This window comes from Coturnix japonica, chromosome 1 (genome assembly GCF_001577835.2).
Source record: "Coturnix japonica isolate 7356 chromosome 1, Coturnix japonica 2.1, whole genome shotgun sequence".
In the NCBI taxonomy this organism is placed as follows: Eukaryota; Metazoa; Chordata; class Aves; order Galliformes; family Phasianidae; genus Coturnix; species Coturnix japonica.
In genome coordinates, this window is record NC_029516.1 from 154,968,868 (window position 1) to 154,992,355 (window position 23,488).

General features: G+C 33.9%; 1 protein-coding gene across 16 annotated transcripts in view; it reads right to left on the reverse strand.

The window, feature by feature from the left end:
* NBEA (neurobeachin) overlaps window positions 1–23,488 on the reverse strand; it is a 460,919-nt gene that overhangs the window by 223,986 nt on the left and 213,445 nt on the right. For all 16 annotated transcript variants that reach the window (XM_015851986.2, XM_015851985.2, XM_032442135.1 and 13 more), the window contains 3 exons: window positions 16,248–16,312; window positions 3,869–3,977; window positions 489–655 (listed from right to left, as the gene is read on the reverse strand). In XM_015851986.2, the coding sequence (XP_015707472.1) occupies window positions 489–655; window positions 3,869–3,977; window positions 16,248–16,312 (341 nt within the window). The remainder of the gene's footprint in view (window positions 1–488; window positions 656–3,868; window positions 3,978–16,247; window positions 16,313–23,488) is intronic.

Sequence of the window (23,488 nt, forward strand, 5' to 3'; positions counted from 1 at the left end):
GCACAGAAGAGATATAAACAGAAGAAATTATGACACAGCAACTCATGTTCTGGTTCTGCTTGTTATTCTTACACTGACTATAATGCTAGATGGGTCCTCTGCTTCCTATTTCAATGTCTGTAAGGAAAGATCTCAGTTCTTATCTCATCCAGAGCATTTCACTTAGAGAGGCTATAATACTGGAAGGAGCCTCAAAAACTTCCAATATACCACTAGCAAAGCTGCATTAAACAAAATCGACAAATATTCAATACAATTTACTTGAAATATAATAAATTATTATTTTAGCAATCTGTCGAGGAGATTTATCTGTGAATCTTTATCAATAAAGACTTCTCAAGAAACAGTTGAAGCAATGTCTAATTACAGATAAGAAATTTTAGCAATTCTGATTCCTACCAGATTCATTTTCCAGTTCTATGGTGACAGCTTGTCTTACACTTTGGAAGTAATGTTTAAAACCCACACATTTTATGTTAGCTGCTTACCTGTAAGAAACAGCTCCCCAGGCGCCATGCTTATTTGTTAGTATGTTGAGTATCTTCTGTTTCAGCTGATTGGCTGTAACGTGATCCCGGTGCTTTGCAGCACTGATAAGATGGTCACACATCTTCTCCTCCTCTCTTCTGTCAGCAGCATATTGAGCGCACTGTGACTGGGAATGAAAGTACATCTACTTGATAAAAGATAGGCTACCTGGGAATCACCTGAAAGTGGTAATTTACTGAAAGTCTTTACATTAATAACCAGTGAGCTCATTGAGGTAATTTTGAGATGAGCATGATAAAACAGTTAATTTAAATGATTCCACTACTACATTTCATTCTTGGAAAAGCTTTCGGAACATGTAGAATTTGAAATATTACTGATGGAAAATACAACCAAATTACAATGGAAAACATTTAACTACCCACTTCTGTGTGTATGAAATCGTGGCTATGTCTTAAGAGTTGGTGTTGTAGAATTTTCATACATTCTCAAGCATAACATACAGATATAATGTAAATAACATAATTTGAACTTCAGATATAACAAAATATTCAACTTCAAATACTTTGTATGTAATAGGGACAATGTAAATTTTTCCTTTCTTTCTCAAATCCATGTTTAAATTAAATCTGATTTCTCCTCTTATTAAAGACCCTTTTGAAAGGCCTAAAGGAAGTCAATGTAGCCATGGTAATTAAAATGAATAATTCTCAAGTATCATTATGTAGCAGTAAATTACAAAAGCTAGATTATTCTCAAAAGGCCTAATTTTATGAATACCTTTTAAAAGTATCTCAGTTTTTGCATGCACAAATTATTGTGCATCATTTTAGAATGTTTACAATACTCACTGCTGTAATACTTTAAGCTGAATAGACCACCATCTTCTAACATTCAAAAAAGCAATTATAGTTTAGTAAAACACGTGGTAGATTGTACTTTATTTTTCCAATTTCTGCACATTGCCCATTTAATCTCATTAGCACTTACTAAGATTTTAACAGTGGTCTTTCCACTGTGTTATAGCCATCATTTCAAATAATCTATCTGAAAAAGAACAATCATTACACTAATTCATAAAGGGTTAATTCATTTTTCAATTTATCTTCTTGTACAGAGAAGCACCAATTAGTACAATGATCTGCCTTTGTAATGAGGTTAATATTTCACCAGCTCATTGGACAGTAAAATTAAATTTTCATTTTTCTTCCTAAACAATTACAAAGGTTAACAAAATGGAATTTAACTGTGAAGCAACCAGTCTATGTGGAATTTCCTTTGCCTTGATTACTTCCATAGTGGGAGGATAATATTTATATGCTGGTCCATGGTCTCCCTTGCTACGTGGGCAAGATAATAACTCAATGCAGTCTGGGTCAAATGATTTCATCCATAATTATTCAATTAAAGTTTAAAGGGCAAAAATAAAACAGCCACTCGCATTTGCTGAGAGCAACAATTAACATGTACTTAAACCTAGAACTTATACAGATACAGCTTATTAAAACAAAATGACAGGTTTACAATTACGCAAGGTAAAACTACCAGAAGTCCCTTTGTTCTTACTACTTTCAGGTAGTATGAATAATAAAATATTCAGTTATATACCTAATGCTATTAAAGACAATATATAAAATATTCTTTCAGACTTTAACCATCACCATATTTAAGTATATTTGAGGTTTGTATTTAGCAGCGAGTAAATTTCACTGAATTTTCTTTTATGACTTTCAGACTTTGTCATACTCATCTAAAACATGTAGCTAAGGTTTTTCATGTGACAAAAATAATGAAAAAAATTGTATATGAAAAATGCATTGGTTTCTTTACCAGACAATAATACTGACTTAAATCTATTCCTTCAGAGAATTTAGTTAATATTCTAAATCCTATTTGCTAACAGAAGCTGGAAGTTAATTGAATATTCTTATTTTGTCTAGAGTTCTGACAGATCTTATATCTCAATGTATTCTTCAAAGAACAGATAACTCAATCTTCTATTGTCACCTTAGGTTACTGCCTGATGCTCTGATAAATATCAAATGTTATTTATTGTTGAGGCAATATGAAACTTCACTCTAACACACACTTAATTGTAAATGTGATTTTATCTAAGTCCAAAATATCCAGTATACGCCTGGTAATAAAGTTGTTGCAATCCCATACAACGAGTGTCTGCTGTCAGCTCTGACAGGATGAAGTAAAGGTTATGTGTATTCAAAATGACAACAGATATCTCTGTCTCTCACACTTTTCAGCTAGGTCAAGGAGCACAAGAACTAGTACATCAAAGTGTACATTTAAGAGAGCTGTTTCAATGAGATAAAAACCTCATCAAAACTAAGATTACTGGACTCTATTTCTAGCCACCAGGTGCTTGTTGACATTTTCTGACAGATGAATAAATTGATTATTATCATCAATACTACATAAGTCTATCTCCATCCTAATAGACTTAATTATTGCAAATTAAAATACAAAAAAATTAAGATTATGTATGTATATTTGCTTATAAACAAATGTATGCAGAAAAAAAAAGGCAAAATTATTTTACCTGTGTTTGAGTATTTTTGCACTTTTTAAAATAGGATCTAAATTAATCCTGAAGGAATCATCAAAAACAAGTTAAGTATGGAACTGAAAACAAATGTTTTTGAAATAGCTTTTTTCCATGCTTGCCTCATTTTCAAATAATTTAATTTAAATTACAATACTCCTTGATGAAAAAAGAAAAAGAAACTTGACTCCCTTTAAGGAGAAAGAGTTATAGACATTAAAAAGTTACGGGATCCATATGCTATGTTATTTCTTCCAATACTTAAAAACAAAAACAGACAATGTAAACAGAATCTTAATGTCGGTAGTTAACGACGCCTATCTAGCAGCTTAAGTAGGAACCAAAATGTTTCCATATATAATTAATAGATATTCTAAGGATACCCAAAATGTACTCCCAAAAATATCCTAAAATATTAATTCTAACAAAAGTTATATTTTGTACCATCTGTAAAGTGCCTATATGCATTATCTGTTTTTCTTTCATAATGAACAACAAAAATAATTAGTAATGAGGCTTACATTACATTTTGCAATAAATAAGGGCTGTTCTTTGTGAAGTTAAAGAGGCAGCCATATCAGTTTAGCAGATAGTCTGATTAAGGGATTTCTTCAAGCTGTAAATGTTTTCATTAATTTCAGTGAGGAGATGAGAAATTAAAACAGTTCCTTGTGTTTGACATTTAGCAAAGCTTTTAAAAACTAGTTTTGAAATACCTTCAATATAAATTTCTTTGTCGAAAGAAGAAAATCTTTATTGCATGGGGTTACAGTCTAGGTGACAACTGAATGAAAAGCAGAAATGCACAACACTCAGGATTACCTCAAACTCAGCATGCTTGTGGACATCTTCAGCTCTTTGTCGGTTCAAAATAAATTCTGCTTCATTTGCAACACGCACTATATGGTCTTTCATTGCATGACATAATAATCTACAATTAAAAAAGTCACAATCAACCATTGTATCTGTTGTACTTCAAATGAGTTATTTGAGCAAATTTGCTTAAAAAGCAAAATAAATGAATAAATAAATCCTAGAACTACTATTGTGAAATTGCTATTTGCCAAGTGTAACTTTAATCAGAATTTTTTAGCATTTGCAAGAGCACAAAGAAATCATGTTACATGGAAAAAGCCTGCCATTTCTTATTGATGAAAATATATCTTTATGGAAGTATACTTCTAGTACATTTTTCACAATAGTCACAATATTGCAGCATCATTGAAGAAATCCAGATAACTGCTTAAACTCTAATTGACACCACTGTATTATGAAATGTAAAAATTCAAATGTCAAAGTATAAAACTGCAAAATAATATACATATAATGTTATATATAATTATATATTGTATATAATATATATTATGTATATGTCAGATTATATTACATATATATATTAAAAAATATATTTTAAACACCCACATAAAAATTGAATATTTCCAAGTTATTTTTAATGACATCTTATACTTAAAAAACAATCAAAAAAAAACTTGAAAAAAACCAACACAAACACATTAAAATTAGCCTGAGTATTTCAATCACAGATCTTAAATTAAGACACTTACAGAAAACCTCAAATACCATGATATGCGTAATAAAGCTGCAATGTAAATAACACTAATTTGTTAATAATAATACTGATGCTTTATTGGACCAGAACAACGAAACCAGTTGTTTTCTTGTCCCTATATTATGTACCTAAGGTTGCTGGCTCTATTCAAAATTTCTTTGCTCTTCAAATCAGCAGAGAGGAAGTATCTTTCAGGATGCAAAGATCTGACCAGACTGTCTGTTTAGGATCAGGAAGAACTGTTTCTCTTTGAGCTAAATTGGCACTTGGTTTAGGGTTTTCTTTTTTGCAGTATCAGGGAAACATACTTAAATTTAGAGATTCTTATATGATGAAAATGAATTAACTAGCCAATCCCATCCTAAGGCTGATGTCTGATACTTAAATGACATTAAAAACAAACAAACAAACAAACAAACAAATAAATAAATCAGGATTATTAGAAATGAAATGTATGTTACACCTGTAAGATGAGACCTGAATCCTATTCTTGCTCCCTTTGGTGTATTCTGACATCTGTGAACAAGGGAAATATACTTCTTCTGAGCTAATGTTTAATATGGATATGTGTCATGGGAAGACATAAGTTTTGGGGTCTCTGTTTAGAGATAAGGACAAACCAACTTGGATCAAGTTGATGAATACTCATTTTTTGAATGAGCCTTTTTTTTTTAATCTCTTTGTTATTTTTCTCACATATAAAATGTTTTTGACAAATCATAGCCTCAAAAATTAAAGGTGCTTCCATTTTCCTCTTTAAAATTAACAATTATTTTTAAATCTACCCTGTTGAAGACATGCTTTGGTACTTTATTAATGTTAAGAATTCAGATGTATGGTTTCAAAATGAGCATTCGTGAGTTTATCAAGATTCTCTGAAATGCGGGCTAGAGCACCTCTCCCATGAAGAAGGCCTGAGTGAGTTGGGCTTGTTTATCTTTGAGAAGAGAAGGCTCTGGAGAGACATCATTGTGGCCTTCCAGTACTGAAAGGGAGTTTAGAAATAAAATTTGTACAAGTCTTTAGTGATAGGACAAGAGCTAACAATTTTAAACTGAAATAGGGGAAATTTAAATAACATGTTGGGGATTTTTTTTTTTTTTTTCACTGAGAGGTTGATGAGGTTCAGGAACGGGTAGCCAAGAGAAGTTATGGATGCCCTGTTCCTGGAGGTGCTCAAGGCCATGCTGGATGGGGCCCTGGGCAACCAAATCAGGTGCCTGCTTTGGTGGTTGGCAACCCTAGCCTCAGCAGGGAGGATGTAACTAAATCTTTGAGGTCTGTTCCAAATCAAGCTTTTGGTTGATGGCCCTGCATGTGGCAGGGGTGTTGGAATTGATGATCCCTGGGGTCCCTTCCAACCTAAGCTATTCAATGATTTGATCACATCTTCTTCAATTTATAAGATTATTGACAAAGGAGCAACTAGCTAGGATTTCAAAACTTAAACACATGGATTTCTTCTCCAACACATCTAATGGACCTTTGTTCTCCAGAGACAGAGAACCCTAAACCACTTGGACATGATACAGCTTTTGGACACTACATGAGACAATCTAAGCCAAATTTCAGGTAGCAAGGAAACGCTCCAAGTCTTCAAGCTGCAAAGTTCCAAAATCAAGATAATGAAAAGAAGCAACCAGTGAGTGTGCCTGAGTGCAGGGCCAAGACAGCCTACAGCTCTCATATTATTATCTTGCCTTTCACTCATCTATTTTTTGCTCTAACTTCCTGCAAAGATTACAGAGAGTGACCCTGCAATCACATCTGCCAGCTCTTTCAGTCCTTGTGGGTACATTCCAGCAGGGTCAAAGCACTTACAAATGTCCAGTTTGCTCAAGTATTATTCCACCAGAGGTACACCTTCCTTATTCCAGCCATTCAGCCTGGCCTCTGGAACCTGGGATTCCTGAAGGCCAGTCTTGCTGGTAAAGACTGAAGCAAAGAAGGCATTCAGTACCTTGGACTTTTCACTGCCCCAGGCAATTAGGTTGATTACCTTCAGGAGACGAAAACATTATGCTCAGCAATAGATGGAAGAAGTGTTTTACCTGGATAAAATCATAGCTAGCTAACCCTGACTGAATCTTAAATTCATATAGACACAGAATAACTCATTATGTTATTTTAACTGGGTTACACTTCATGAACATGCACAGTAATGCCCTTACCATTTTTGAATCCTACTAACTCAATCACATGCACAGCATAAGATTAGAATAAAAGAAACCTCAGACTTTTCTGGCAAGAGAGCAAGTGCTTCTGACTGTCTTAAAAAAATAAAAAACAACGAAAAACAACAACAATAGAAATGGCTCAAAAATGATCCCAAACCAGAAAAAATCTTATACTTCAGTAGTATGAAAGTCTGTTGATACACCAAAAACGTTTCCTTTGAGCACTGCAAATGAAAGAAAGGGGAAAAGACCAGCAAACTCACTCCTTCACTACAAAGTGCAACCATGCCATAGATACTCTCAAAATATATTCAGTTTTTGAAATGTATTTTCATGAAATCTAGTTCATGAAATAGAAATGCAATTAATTATATTGTCTCCAACACAGCTTTGGTGAACCCTCTGACGGTTAAAAGTCTTATTTTACTTTCTAATCCAAATGTATATTCTTCAGTAGTCTTCACTGTTTCATTTTTATGCAAATACTGGTTTTAGCTTTACATAGTTGTTCTTTCTCATGACCTGATATACCACCTATGCCTATTTTACTAGGCTAACTAAATCAACTGTCTTTAACATTTCCTGTATAAAATATCTCATAAAAGAGATTGCCTTCTGGGTTGTACTTGTCAAAGACTAATTTCACCTTTTCCGACAGAGCACACTCAAAATTGGCAGCAGTATTCTAGACAAATTCTGAGCAATATTTACAAACAAAAAATAATAATGCTGCCACATGTCACTGTAAATACATTTTCTGATGCAATTGTAGAGTTGTACTTCCCTTTTGCTTAGCCTTACTTTCTAGTGTTTCATAAAAATAAAAAAAAAAAAAAAAAAAAAAAGCAAACAAAAAATGGTCTTTTACCCCCTCAGATATTTGCAGAAGATGAACAAAGTCTTTGTCACACATGCTCAAGAGTAAGTCCTCTGTTTTTCATCTTGTGACATTATATAAAGTAATATGTAAATTATAATATGTATAATTGTATAAATGTAAATATGTATATTGTTATACAGTTTTGTTAGTGTAGGTCTGAAACTCATCCATTATATTCTGATTGATATTTCAGACAACAGCCCAGCTATGTTTTCCATCCACAAGTTTATATGGAGCACTCAATTATGGGGGAAAATCTATTCACTATATCTTTCCCAAGCAAACCAAGTAGGGATGACTTTGAGGTGCAGAAATGCATATATATTTGCTAAAGAGGGAAAACCTTTAATTTGAGATCAGTACCACTCTTACACTACTTTAGCAACAAAACATATTCTTTATTGACATCTCGTTATTACTGACAACTGAACATTTACCATGACTCAATTTATACCCACTGTTCTCATTCATGTTTGCAATCTTCATCCTGCATTAGCCACCATCAGAAGACTTTGAGTGGACTAGTGTTGAGTCCGTAATTAATTTGGCCCTTTGATTTTACTGACCTCCACACAATTTGTTCTCATGGAGGACTAATGGGCAGTCTAAGAAGTGTCACCACAGACTTCATAGAATCATAGTGTGGCCTGGGTTGAAAAGGACCATAACGATCATCTAGATTCAACGCCCTCGCCATATGCACAGCCACCAACCACCAGACCAGGCTGCCCAGAGCCACATCCAGCCTGGCCTTGAATGCCTTCAGGGATGGGGCATCCACAACCTCCCTGGGCAGCCTGTTCCAGGACCTCACTACTCTATTAGTACAGAACGTCTCCCTGACATCCAACCTAAATCTTCCCCCTTTCAACTTAAAACCATTTTCCCTTGTCCTGCCTTGTCTCATCTACCAGGACCCCCAGGTCCCACTCCACAGGGCTGCTCTCAAGCAGATCTTCCCCCAGTTTGTGTAATTATGTGGGATTGCCCCAACCCAAGTACAGCACTTGGCCTTATTGAACTTCATTAATTTTACACAGGCCCACTTCTCCAGCCTGTCCAGGTCCTTCTGGATGGCTTCCTTTCCTTCCAATGTATCGATGGCACCACTCAGCTTGGTATCATCTGCAAACTTGCTGAGGTTGCACTTGATGCCATCATCAGACTTGCTTTACTTTTTATCCAACTGTGATTGATCAAAACAGAATTAGTCTAGAAAAGCTTTTGGCTTTCTCCTGTGCAACCATTTATTCATTTGCACCACAAACTCCTGACAGAATTGAAGCCAAATGTGTTGCTGAGTCCTTCTTCAGATGAGCTGATTTCAGTCAGGAACTGATGAGCAGCAAAACTTTTATTCTTTGAGCTGCAGTTCTTACAGGATAAGGCAGAAATGAAATATTAACTTATAATTTATTTTTGTCAAGATAAGCTTGATGTGTGTTATTGTTAACAAATGCATGAAGCATGGCTAAAACTCTGTTAGTAGGAAATGGGATTTGTTTTTAAACAGAATTGGAGGACCTGAAGTAAGGAATTTACCAACAAAGCAGTCTGAGGTCACTTTTGGCTCAAGTCCTGGTACATGTCTCTGGCAAACTGAGTTTTATGTACAGATAGGTGTGAAGTTTACATCTGAACATATGGAAAATGGAAGTAAAAACTAGAATTTAGATATGCCAGTGCTGTAAAGTAATAATGATGAAGCTGCAATGTCTGTTGGAATCAAAGTACAGGGCAGGCTGTTCCTCACTTAAAACTGAAGTCTCAGATTATGAGAGAGCAGACTGAGAGAATGCCTCAGGATGTGCTGATTCATGAATATGAGTTATTTGTAAATGTTGCTTAGGAGTAGGCAAGAAGTTCTTTTAAATCCACGTGGCATGCTTTCCTCAACTTTCTCTCACTAAGGTTACTTCAGTACTTTTATAGGTTAAAACAAGATGTGAAAAAACACATGTAAACAATTAGAAGTCCCAGTGTTTCAGACACAAGGTTTATAAATGCTGGATGTAGAATTCCACTTTCTAAGCCTCTCAGTAAATAATCAGAGCTTGGGACAATGTTTCTTTAGACTTTTAGAAAAAGAGACAACTACAAGACTCTACCCAAACTGTAAAAAAAAAATAAAATCATTGCAAACATTTAAATGTGAATTGGGATATCTTCTTATAAGCAGAGCTGTTTTTACACCTTCCAAAAATGAAGGATGAAAACTTGCATTTCACTAACTATTTTATGATGACTTTGATACCTTGTAGTCAGTTATTCTTAGTAATTATCTTTGACATGGAGAAAAAGGACTCTCTGCTGTTATCCTGCTAGATAAAACAATTCTGCTTATGTTACCAGTGTTTCTTTTATTTGAGATAAACTAAGAAAGCAGATCATTCCCAAGCAGCGACTTTCAAAACAGATTACAAAATGAACATTTGTTATAATTTAACTAAGGTCCTGCTTCCTCTGCTCATTCCTGAAGTTCTGCCAAATCACATGTCCACGGAAACAGATGTTTCTCTGACTTACTTTCATCAGATGCCCACAGCTTGATTTTTTCCAAGAAGCAGCCTGAAAATATTCTGCTTTTCACCAAACACAGTTGTTTTGACAATTATTACTTTTAATGGAATTCATAAGAAATGAAACCTATCATTGAACTTGGTACCTATAAATTGGCCTTACTTTAACAGTTCCAAGTTCTACAAAATATGATACTGTTGTAAGTACTTTGAAAGCAAATTCCCATAAAATTTGGAAGGTAATGTCTGGCAAAGAGGCCTGATTTCTTGCAAGAGGGCAGTAATGAAGAACTTAATAGAGAAAATTCTGAAAGTATAACATGCAAAAGCAGCTACTGGTCTGCAACACAAACCCAGCACCATGATAAACTTTTCAGCTGGCGACTATTAATATTTCAGAAATGCCACAGAAACTCTAAAAGACTCAGTATCACTTAGAGTTGACTACAAAGAATCAATTTAATCTAATTTTTCTTATACAGATAGAATTGAAAAACAGAACATTCCTAAACAGCAAGAACAGCTGCGGTAGAGAATATGGGATTATAAAGAAGCACATCTAACAGGGAGCTTGATCTCACAGTTCATCTGGAGCATAAACACAGGCATAATGAGAGGGACCGTACAACAGAATTAATTTGTAAAAGAGAGAAAGACTGAGCATATTTGTTCTTATATCTACATATTTTAATATATATATATATATTATTACAGGTATATTGTATTTATAAATTTATATAAATATATATTTATTTTAGTTTCATATATATGTATTTTTTTATCTCAACTCTACTTTCTGGCTGGATTGGTGTACATTGGATTTTGCATGTCAGACTAGAGTCCTATGCACATCTTTCTATTAGCCTTCAGCTTCATTATACCCATGATGTCTAAATAAAATGTATCATGCATTCCTAGATGATTCAGGACCCTTTCCTAACCTCAAGGTTCCTGTGATCAAGGCCATTATTTATAAAGAAACATAAGCGTCATCCTTTCTCCATGTATGCTTGGACCTAACTACTAAATGAGTTCTTCAAGGCATTCTTACAGATCCATTTACAATTGCACACTGTAAATCAAATATGTCAAGTGGCATCATAGATATACCCTCTAACACTGGGCTTGAACATTTAAGAATTGCAGACAATGAATAATGACTGTGAGCTCATTTACCACAAGGTAAATATGAGAACTGCCCAATTGCAGTAGAAGTAGTCCACAAGAAAGTTTTCTGAATTTACAACAATCCTACTTTAGGTAAGATAGAAAGAATCCAGTTTAAGTCTTCATGACCAGCCATTCCAGATTTAATTTAGTGAAATGCTGATTAAAAGAAACACAGCTTTCCAGTCTTTTTAAAGATTCTGCCACTCTTTCCAGGAAATCGGTGAAAAATCTCAGTGCAACAGTGTTCAAAACTAAACGCCTGCCTGTGAATTTTAAATATATTTGGAGGTCCAGGTTGATCAGTGTGTAAAAGTGTGTATTTTCACTGCTACAGGCAGAAACCATACTTCAGTACAGAGATAAAAATTTGGGAAATGAAAGTCTTGTCTTTCATCAAATTTGTATTATTATCAGACTACTGCTATTTAAAAAGAGGGTATTCTGTAAAAATAAAATAAAAGAAATAATTTTAAATGAAAGAATGAAATCATCTATTAACATATTAGTGTTATGGTAACATAAAAGGACAAGGAAGTTGAAGTAGATTGAGAAGAGTAATCTAAATCTAAAAGAACAACAGATAGTGATCTGTAATGTCCATCTCTGAGACAGGATAGACCCCTGAGGTCCTCCACTTGTCTAAGGCGTCAACATAAAGTACAACTAGCAAGCCACAATCTTTGGAATCCAATCATACAGCTGTTTTTTTTTGTTTGTTTGTTTGTTTTCTGCATATGTAGTTGTCCACCCATCTAGACTGCAGTATTCTAATTATGATACATGAACTTTGTGACTATAGTTCTCCACCTTGAACTCTTTCCAAAAACACAGAGGTTTGGTGAAAGCTGAGGCAAATAAAGCATTAAATATCCCAGTGTTATCTCTCACTAAATCATGCACTCAATTCAGTAACAGGCTACATTTTGCTTGTTTGAGCTTTTTTCCTACTAATGGAGCAGCAGAAGCTCTTGTTATCTTTGACATTTTCTCCACATCTCATTTCCAGTTGAGTCTTGGCCTTCTTGACATCATTCCCTACAAGCCCAGAAATGATTCTAAATTCCTCCTTTCTGCCCAGTTCCTACCTTTTCCTCCCTGTATAACTTCCTTTTGCATCCATTTATATTATATATTCCCTGACTAGACAATTCCATCTCTAGATACTCTTATGCTTGAGTACTAGGATTACATGTTTTTATACATGTATGACACTGTACGTAAAGGCTTGTCACCCTTCTGGAACTACTTTCAGGCTCCAGATCTGCTTCCTTTGGGATCCCTCTATTAGTTTCCAGAATAAATTAAAATCTGCACTCATTTTTTATTTTGCTCAACATCCTCACTTTCCTTGGTATCTTGAATTCCACTACTTCAGTCACTATGGGTAAAACTTATGTTAATTACCACATCCAAACCCAGTTCTTGCTTGCAAATTAATAGTACATCTAACTTTGTGTCACCCTCAGTTGATTCAGTCTGTATGAAGAAGTTATATTCAACATCCTCCAGAAATCTTCTTGACTGCATGCAGTCTACCTTTTTATTTTTATACCCCTTGAAGATCTCTGGAAGGCTAAAGACCTCTGAGAAAAATAGTGTTTGTGATTCAGATCTCTCAAAGGTTTTTTTGGTTCCTTTGCACTGAATAGTATGAAATTGCTTCAAACCACCTATGAGATCACCTTTACTGTCTTCTCTGCTTGTCCATTCCTGCAAGTTACTCATCAGACTGGTATGTGTCCCACTGAAAAGCTCTATAAATTTGAGACAATCCTTCACATAGAAGGATATGCTCCCTCTGAGAAACTCACATCTGCCCACCACAGCATTTCTGCCATGTAGAGTAGGCTATCCCACCAAATCCAGTAAATTTCACTGATGCAGTTTTGTAATTGAATACAGATATAATTTCTCCTGCTTGTTTTCAGGCTGTATGCTATTGTCCACATATTTACTTGAGGTATTTTTTCCTACTTTATCTTGTTCTTGTCACCTTGCACCCTATTTCTTTTGATCTTGTCCATCATAAGCCCACTTAAACATGGGATGTCATCTCCCATTCATATTATTCCTAGTTAAACAAACTCTTTCCATGTCCTCTTTTACACCCAACAGTGCAGATGTATCCAGCTCATAATTTTAAATCCCTTCTTGTGTATATACTCTAATGTAAATCTAGAATACTAATTAAGCTGCTATCAGTGAAATTCTTGGCATGTGCGATACTCTCAACATCTCATATTAATAGCATGAGACTGATAAAAAAGAAGCTCAAAGTGCAAGATCATAAGCATCATGGCTCTAAATGTTTCAAAGATATTACAAATGGTGTTATTCTATACTCTAAAATTAAATGTGTTTGTATATCTATTTTCTTTTCTTGACAGTATTAACTTAAATCTATAGTCAGATATTACTGCTACATAAATAGCTCCAGTTAAAGTCATAAGTGTTATAACAGATTATTTTTGTACAATTTAGTAATCACAAACATAGTAATCTCTATTGTAACCAATTTTTATCATAACTATCTAATGGAAACGATTAGTATCTTTAGTTTATAAATAAGATAATTTAACTTGGAGGTGTTTTGTTTAGAAAACATGAAAAGACAAAGCTCTATTAGATTTTTTAGATTCTCAGTGCTACCAAAATGCATAATTCAGATCTTCATAGCAAAACACTGCACAAAATCAGAAAAAAGAGATAAAACCTAATGAAGCACCAGACTTAAAATGAAAACACAGCTTATTAAAGTGAAACAAAAACAACAACAACAAAAAAGTTATGTTTTTCTACAGGTAGTTTTAAATGTTTTGTTTCAGAGCATTTATAATAAAGCCAAAGAATGGAAAGACATTCAAACAATTAACACACAAACAGAAGTTAGGTACTCAGAAAATCACCTTGTAGCACGCACATATCTGAACAGATAGACATCTAACTCAAGATTCTAAAATGATGACCCCGCCACATTATACCCAATTCTTACCTTCTGCTTTCAAATGAAAAGCTTGCTCAAAACTGTTGATTTATTACTCAAGTCTCTCAAAACCTTACCCAGAAAGTCCTTAAAAATATTCTTAGTCTTCATTTTGCTTTTAATAATTTAAAATTCAATCATTATTGCACAGCGATTATATGCAATTTTACATCCCATTAACCCTGCTTTGTTTTAATTATAAAGATCCTTTGTTAGATTCTTTTAAATGATCCAGTTTATAATTTCAGGTTATCCTAGGGAGCACTTTAATTCAGCTGCACATTCATCAACTGTTTATGTCTTGTTAATTGTTGACAGTTGCACAATTGCATTCCCTAGCTATGATTGATGAATTGCATTCACAAGTTTAGCTATTAAGTAGAATAAATATTTATAACAATTTCCAGTTAAAAGACTGTTATCTTTATCCCCAAAAGGATAAATTAAAAACGGATGGGCTGATTGCAAAGAGGAGCATTCTAGCAATGTGCACACACTTGTTCTAAGACATGTTTATGACAAAAGTATATGGAGAAACATGTGTCTACGGGCAGTTTGATTAGACAGTCATTTGATTGCATTTAAGTAACAGATCTTAAATATTACCTTATTTTGAAGATGATCCACTGATACCTGAATACTTTAATTGCTAAAAATAGGCAGATGCGATATTTGTTCTGAACGAGCACTTTATCAAGCGTGAATATTCAGTAATATCTCGTTAGCCAGGTTCAGAAACAAAAATGAGATTCTCTACTACTATTCAAAACCATAATATCATAATTCAGACTAACACTATGTCTATTTAGTAAATAATGTGCAGTATCGAACTCACTCTGATGAGCCACATTATGGTGTAAACTGACATGGAGATTTTTAGCAAAAAGCACTTCCAGTGAAAAGGCTACATTTCAAACTGTTATGATTATAGTGTAACTTCAGTTTCTGTAGATAATTTACATCACCCAAAGACTGGGTATTTTTTCTAATTTTTGAAATGAATGTATGGCTTAACCTCTGAAATGTCAGCTAGACAAAATAAATAAATAAATAAATAAATAAATAAATAAATCCTATAACAAAGAGAAGATTTGATATTTCACTACTGGTAATGACATAGTATCTGTGAAAGACAAACACATAAAACAACAAAATCTCTTCAATGGGCCTACTGTGATACATATTTCATCTGCTCTTATAAAAACATCTATACTTGTATGGATTTAATTTACTGGCCAATAGATGTGACACACATTACACAGGTGGCTGCACTTGTCTTTGGCATTCCACTACCAGCTCGGCCATAGAGTCCCCACTGTTGCCCAGCTGGCTGACTGGAAGTGCTGACAAACATTACAAAATGTAGAAAATAAAAACATATATAGCATTAAAAGTACTTGAGGATTGGTAATAAAGTATCTTAACAATTTGCAAAAGCAAGGCAGATCTTACAAACACGATGTCTCGTGTTTTACAGAACTAAAATCAGACCAGAAATTCTAGATAAAATCCTCATGAAGTGATAGGATAAAGAAGTGCATATGTACAATAAATGCTGTGCTTCTAAAACAGATGGAGCAGCAGATGGGTTTACAGATTGGGCTCTCTGGACTGTCTCGATAAAACAACCTTGCTGCTCAGGAAAATGGTGGTTAAGTTCTCAAAAACATCCATACATTTATACAATTTATTGGGTCTCTACTTCCTTCTACCAATAAACAAAAATTTAAGAATTTGTACATTTCTACATTAAATATTTAGAATATTAAGTACCTGTATAATAGATCTCTTAAATAATATGGCCTTTTCACAATGTTTTTGGAACAGATGGTGAAGAAGTATTATCACCCAATGGAATAAATGCAAAATGGCTACTTTTTCAAAAGCTTTAAAATTAATTACCTTCCTTCATTGATGAGCTCAATAAATGCAAGTCCTGCATTCTTCTGAATAGAATTTTGCCATTCCTAAGAAGATAAAATATAACATGATCAAAACCCAAGTACTTTAAATCACATTTCTGAAGCTGACCCTGATAAGGAACATGAATTTTGGCTGGACTTCTTAATCTAATACCGCTCTTCTTAAAAATGATATGAATATTTAAAATATGAAATTTATTCCAATTTTCAAATATACTGTAGCTGTTAATCTTTTCTGTGTTATCCTTAAACAATGTTTAGTTTCCTTGACTTAGAAACAGACAAAAAATATCCCACAAATCTTTTTTTTTCCATTCATACGTTTTGCCTATTAGATGCAACAAAGCACAGAAGCATTAGTTTCTTCAGTTTGTTTCACTGATACATCTTGTACATTTCTTGTGAGGCAGAGAACAATCTGTATGCCATCCATCCATCCATGAGTTTGATCTTTGTCTTTTTCCCCATTACAATTGAATAATAATGTCAGAATAACAGCATCAGATTTTAAAAGTCTTAAACTTTTAACATTGATGAACAATATGAACTGTTGAAACTGATTTAAGCCATTTCATTGACAGTAAAATATAATATTTTTTACTTAACATACCACTACATTAAAGACAAAATACTCAGTACATTATAAACAGACTTTCTGACTTCTAAGTTCTCAACTGATTTTGGTACTTTAAATGAGCCTTATTATAAACAATAATGGACAGAGAGAATTGGAGTTACAGAACTACTTTGCATGACACTTATTTTTTTCCCAGGACTAAAAAGATCAGACAGAATTCCCAGTTCTTGCTTCATGTAATGGGCAGGAGAAATAGTTTTGGTCTGAATTATGAAATGTTCTCAATTAATGCTTGTGAAAACTAGCCACTAATTAGCAGGGTGCTTCGTAGTGACACTGGGAAAATTCACAGACCTTACCAAGCCAAGCATTTCAAAACAGCAAAAAATAATAAACAAACATTCTCGTAGTCATGATGGGTTCTGTAAGAAGTGAGCTGTTAAAATACGATACAAAAAATGTCACCAGAAATCTACATAGTAAAAAATAAATTTCTCCCTCTGTCTCCGCAGGTGAAAAATCTCATGGATTCATGCTGAAAATGTGTGAAACCTGCCCACATTTCTACCAAAAACTAATGGGAGAAATAAAACTGCAGAACGATAAAATACAGGATTTATGGTTCATTCATTCCTTCCCTATTGATCCTGCCATATATTCTAAGACTCCTTTAATCTACTGATAAGGGACATTTGTGGATTATCGTTATTATTACTACAATTTCCTCTCAATTTAAAGCAGAGTTTAACATAATTCACAATCCTGGGATCTGAATTCTACCTTTAAGTGGGGAACCTGTTTTTTGCAGTTTCTTTCCTAAAGACCCACTAAGACGTCTAGAGTTGCTAAGAAATTTAAAGTTGCAACACCTCTTCAGATCATTTCATGCAATTTAAGAATGAAAATAAAGATTTGAAACTATATGCTTAAATAATGTCAAATGAAAATAATAATAATAATAATAATAATAATAATAATAATAATAATAAATAATACAGTAATTATCTTCATATGCAATAAGACAAATTACTGTTCACTGTGGTTACATTCTGAGTATTTTATATTATGCAAACATATACTCAAGATCTCAAAAACATAATAAATGATTAGGATATTGGTAACTTCTATCCATCAGGAGGAGCTTGGTCTAATCCCTTCCTTCGATACCGATGTTTCCCTCTTCCCTGACCCTAAAAACATCACTGCATCCAGAAAGTGCCAGTACGCATTTCCTGACAGAAGGTTCAGGATGAATACAGTTAGAAAAAATATCCATGCATAAGGTAAGAAGAGATGAAAAAGACTGGTATGACAGTAAAAAGTGCAAACTTCTAGACAGTGAAACATAACACAGTTTAGTTTTAGCTTCTCTGAAATTTAACTTCTCGATGCACTTAAATAATCATGTGTTTTTTTTTTGTTTTGTTTTTTTGTCTTTTTGCCACACTGAATATTTATTAAATGCCCTAGTCTAAGATAACAATAACCCACTTGACATCTCAGTATTTTAATTAATGAATTTTAATTGCTACTTCTTGACAATTTAGTTATACTGATTCTTTTACTTCTGAGCACTTTTATATGTTTGGAGAAAAGTTTTGCACTAAGCTGTAGCAGGGCTACCTTCTATCAGAGTATGGAAGTGGAAGTTTAAAAAACATGTGTTTGCAATTCACAGCATGAATGTAATCTACCTTGAGTTTGAACTCCATGTTGATGATGCCTCCTAAAATCACAAATAACTCACTTAATGTTATCCAAGCAGAAATATTCAGAGGCAACATTACAAGACTGAAATGTTTCTTTATAGTAGGAAAAAATATGCCTATTAAAAGTAGGTATGAGCATAAAAGCTGTTTGATTCCCAGATACAGCCTCATAAAGTTTAGAGCAGCTTGTATAGTTTTAAGATCATAGCACTGTCCTTCCCACTCCTGGAATAACTGAGCTGAAGATATTGGGGACTGATCTATTATAGTTTGGAATGAAAATGAGAACTAAGAACTAAGATCTAGCAATTTTATTGCCCATATTCTTCTCCCTTACTAACATATATGCTACTAATAGATTATTAAAAATATATATGTGTATTTTTAGTCTACTCTTTCACGTAAGTTTGGGATCAATTTTAGGATTTTATGATGGTCATCTTTTTAAAAATGACTATTTCCCACAATAAGGAAGATACAGAATGACTGTTGACATCCTTCTGGAAGACAAATCTGTGAATATTGGAATCCACTAGGCTTCTGGCCAAATCTCAGAAAGAAAAAGGAAAATGGAACTTTCACAATAAAGTTTATGTGAATATGACTTTAAAAATGCAGAAAAGAATGTTAGAAAGTTTTAGACTTCGCTTTCAGAAGACTTGCTTTCCTTTTATTTTCTTGACAATTTTCATGACTTGGAGTAATGTATAGTAATCTTTCTTTTTTTCTTGGAAGCACACAGACCCATTGCCCTTCAAATCACCTGTGGTAATTGCTCAATTTATCTTGAAAATGAAGTCAAACATTCCCAGAGGAACATTTCATTGGTACCTTAGAAGAATAGAGAAAAAAATTCTCTACCACACACACACACACACACACACACACAAAAAAAAAAAAAAAAAAAAAAAAAAAAGATGTTAAAATAATAACCTTAATTGTGTAGAAAATACATACATCCATATTTTTTATAGTTTATTTCATAACTGGACAGTTATTCAAGACATTCAAAAATTATTAAGGATTTGTTTCACTATGTTTGACTAATTGTGCTGAAACTCAGTCCAGTATCTGATATTAAAGATAGATAACAATTCTGATAAGACATGGAGGACTGGGTTTAAGCTGAAAAATGCGGAGATTTAGGATAGGTGTTAGGAGGAAATTCATTACTTGGAGGCAATGAGGCACTGGTACAGCTTCCCAGAGAGGCTGTGGATGCTCCCCCCTGGAGGCACTCAAGGTCAGGCTCAATAGGGCCCTGGGCAGTCTAAGTTGGTGGGTGGTAACCAGCACATGGTAGGGGCTGGGGTTGTGTGAGTTTTAAGGCCCCCTCCAACATAAGCAATTCTGTGATTCTACGGTTCTATGAATCTGAAGTTTTCCAGAACAATTCAGTAAAGAGAAGACTTTCTGATGTACAGAAAACTGTTCCTTAGATTGCTTCCATTATACACAAAAAGACACCCAAGAAACTTTATATGTAATCACATTCTCCTATAATAAGTTCTTGTACCCTCTCTCAGCTTTTTAAGAAACACCAACTGATGCTTTCTTACTTTCTAGCTGTTTTCCTCTTATCTAATCTCTTATCTATATAAATTGTAGATAACTTGATAGTCAGAGGAAGATAGAACAATTTTTTGATCCAGCCTGTTTTACCACGTATCCAGAAGAGGTTCAGATCAGCATCTCACTGGTGTGTAATAAATGTATTTTTAAATATTTTGTTACAAAAAAAAAATATTCTGATGAAGATGGGCTAGAGAAATTTTCAAAAGTTTCATGATCATTCAGATGTAAATAAGATACTGAAGAAGAGATTTTGCTTGCTACTGAAGGCAAAACAGAGTTAGCTTTCTGGGTACTGGGATCTGCAGAGGCACCTCATAGAGTTGTCAAGTAAATAAGATTCAAGATTTGAAGATGGAAAGATTACATTGATGGTTTCCATTTTGAAAGTCAGATTATCAGAAGCAGATGGTCATGACATGAAGACCAAGGTTGGGCTGGAAAACATTTCACACATGGACACAAATTAATGAAGGAAAATTGACACTCCTTAAGCTTACAAAGACAGTGCAAGATGCTCATCTTTTGAAATACTTCCAGAATTCTATGAAGCTAGTGAGAAACATTAAGCAAAAAACAAAAATCATTTAACTTCTGAATCAAAACAAAATTTAAATGATAAATAAGTTTTTTACTTTCCATGTAGCACCAAAGATATGAAGATTCCGTTGTATTACTTAAGAGTTCATTTCTGGTTTTGGAAATTACATTAAATGTGTTCATCAATCTATTTTACATAGGCCATGTTTTGGATTATGAAGAGCCACAGATCAACACTCGAATATAAATATGTGTTCAACTTGTGCCATATTTGAGAATGGAAAATGACGTAGTGGAAATCATTTTTCTTTCTCACTGGACCTTTATAGAATGACAGAAAGTACCAACTTTAGCTAAGTGTTTTAATTGATCTTAGATGTGAGCCTGAAATAAAAAGTTAGTTAAAAACTGTTATTTTGAAATTATATGACTGGCTATTTTCGTAAATCTTCCTATACTTTGTACCATGTGTGAAAATCTCTGCCTTTTTCTTTTTTTTTTTCTTCTGTTTTACCTTGATTTCTCTCCCATCAAATGCCAATTATTTATTTATTTATTTATTTATTTATTTACATTTGCTTTCTGTAAATTTCTGTTTTTTTTCCAATAGCCTTCCATGGAAAGAAACAGGATATGTTACTTTCAGAGCAATCTAAGTACTTGGAATTAATCCTGTAAACATCTAAGCATATGCTTAATCAAACAAATTATAATTAGTAAAACTAATCATTTGCTAGTTGTTGCTTTCAAGGCTATTCTAGTTACAACAAATTAAAACTTAATATTTCATTTAGAGCTACTTTTTTTGGTCTATAACTGATATGACCGATTCTAATGTGTGTATTGGTGAAAGGGAGCAAACAGGAACATGGAGCTAGGTATGGAGAACATACAGTTCCTCCAGTAGTGTGCAGAAGGTCAGACAGAAGACTGAGCTGAATACTGAAAGAGCAGCCAGTGAGTATGATTCCATTAGATGCACAGATCTGAATTTAGAGCTTTTTGACATGAAGACATGGATAGTGTTTTCTTACTTCTCCATGGTCCCAGATTAGCAGTCCTGAAAACTTGACTTTGAGTAGTTCTGGTGGGTTTTGGGTGAGAACCTCAGCTTAACCTACTAAACCAGAAAACAAAACTGTATACTTTTCTGTTGTTTCAGCAACAGAGTCTTACAAATGTCACTGGTACAAAAATAGCGTAAGCAGAGAGGAAGATGCAGAACAAAAGCAATGTAACAGATCCAAAACTTTCCAATTTTTTTGAGTTTTTCTGTTTTTTTTTTGTTTTTTGTTTTTTTTTGTTGTTGTTTTTTGTTTTGTTTTTTCTTTCTTTCTGTTTTTCAAGATATACTGGAACAGAGATTGTCAAAACAAGCTGAATTTCTCTCTGTCTGTCTGTATGATGTGCACAGACATTCTTCCCTTCTGTGACAAATTTTAACTCAGGTTTTTGCAGTGATATAATATGCAGTGTTGTTCTCCTTCTAGTTGCATTGGTAAAACTACAGACAGCGAATAACCCACCAGGATGAATGGGTAAACGTGGCCAAAAATGAAACAGTCCATTTATTTTTTATTTCTTTTTTTCCACAGTTAGTAGGAAAAACAAATACACCTCCATAGAAATTTGCATAACCAGCCTTAATTTCAAGTTGCACTGCATATAGTTAAGTAGATTAAGCATCAGGTTCATTGTTCTTTAGATTTCAGAGAAGCAAATACTATTTAACTTCTCATTAATTTTCCTACCAATGTGGGTGTCAGAAGACAAATAGCAAATACAGGAAAGAGTTATCACTTATTAAAAAAAAGTTAATCCTGATTGCCCTCATGATCAGGAAAGGATTGATTTTGCTGCTTGGTTTCTGTGTCAGGAAGCAGCCAGTCTCTGAAGTCCAATATATATACCATTCCATGAGGCAGGATGCACATGTAGATCTGCTAAGGCTTTTGGTACTGAAATCTGGTACTCTGTCACTTTATCACTGTGTTTGCTGTAATGTACATAGAAGCATACAGCCACTATGTTTAACATGCATCAAACTGCTGGAAAATGTTTTATGGGCTGTGCTGCATGGGAGAAGATCCTCCAAAGGTCTTTTTTGATTAAGTATGTACTGAGAGGTCTGCCTGTCATATGGAGAGACAGACTGGATTCAACCCAAGCAGCTTCTGACTTTACAGGTTAAAGACTAAACCATGTGGACAGACACAACTCACAAATGTGGATCACACTGTTACATAAAGCTTGAAAAGCTTAGCTGAAGCCCAGTTTATCCATTAATTATATTCTGGACCTGCCAGGTTATGGATATACTCTTGATATGGTTTGCTTTCTTTCAGAGATTTCAGTTGGATATTTTTTTCACAAAGGCAAACTATTTACAGAATCTGCATACTGCATAATTGTAAGAAGTATTGTGTGTTATCATTTACTTGAAAATCTCCCAACAGGTTTTAATTAAAACTTTTCTTAGTTAATTATATTCTTTCTCTCCCCTCCCCCAAAGAGTTTTTCTAGTAAAAGTCAACTTACAGTGGATAGCATCTACAAGCAATATTTTGCCTCAACATTGTGTTTCAGAAGCATTATTATTCTTATTCTACTTTTGCTATTTGGAGCAAATATTAGGAGCTTTGAAGGCTCCTGAATTATGATCTTGATCAAATTCTTATTAAGGTGGGAGGAGAAATCAATAGAATGAATGTTGTGTTGAAAAAATATTAAATCCAGAAATTGGTCAGACAGGCTGAATATATTCTAGAGCTTCAAGTAACAGCATTTTTTTCCTAGAGCAACTATTCATGTTACAATGTTCTG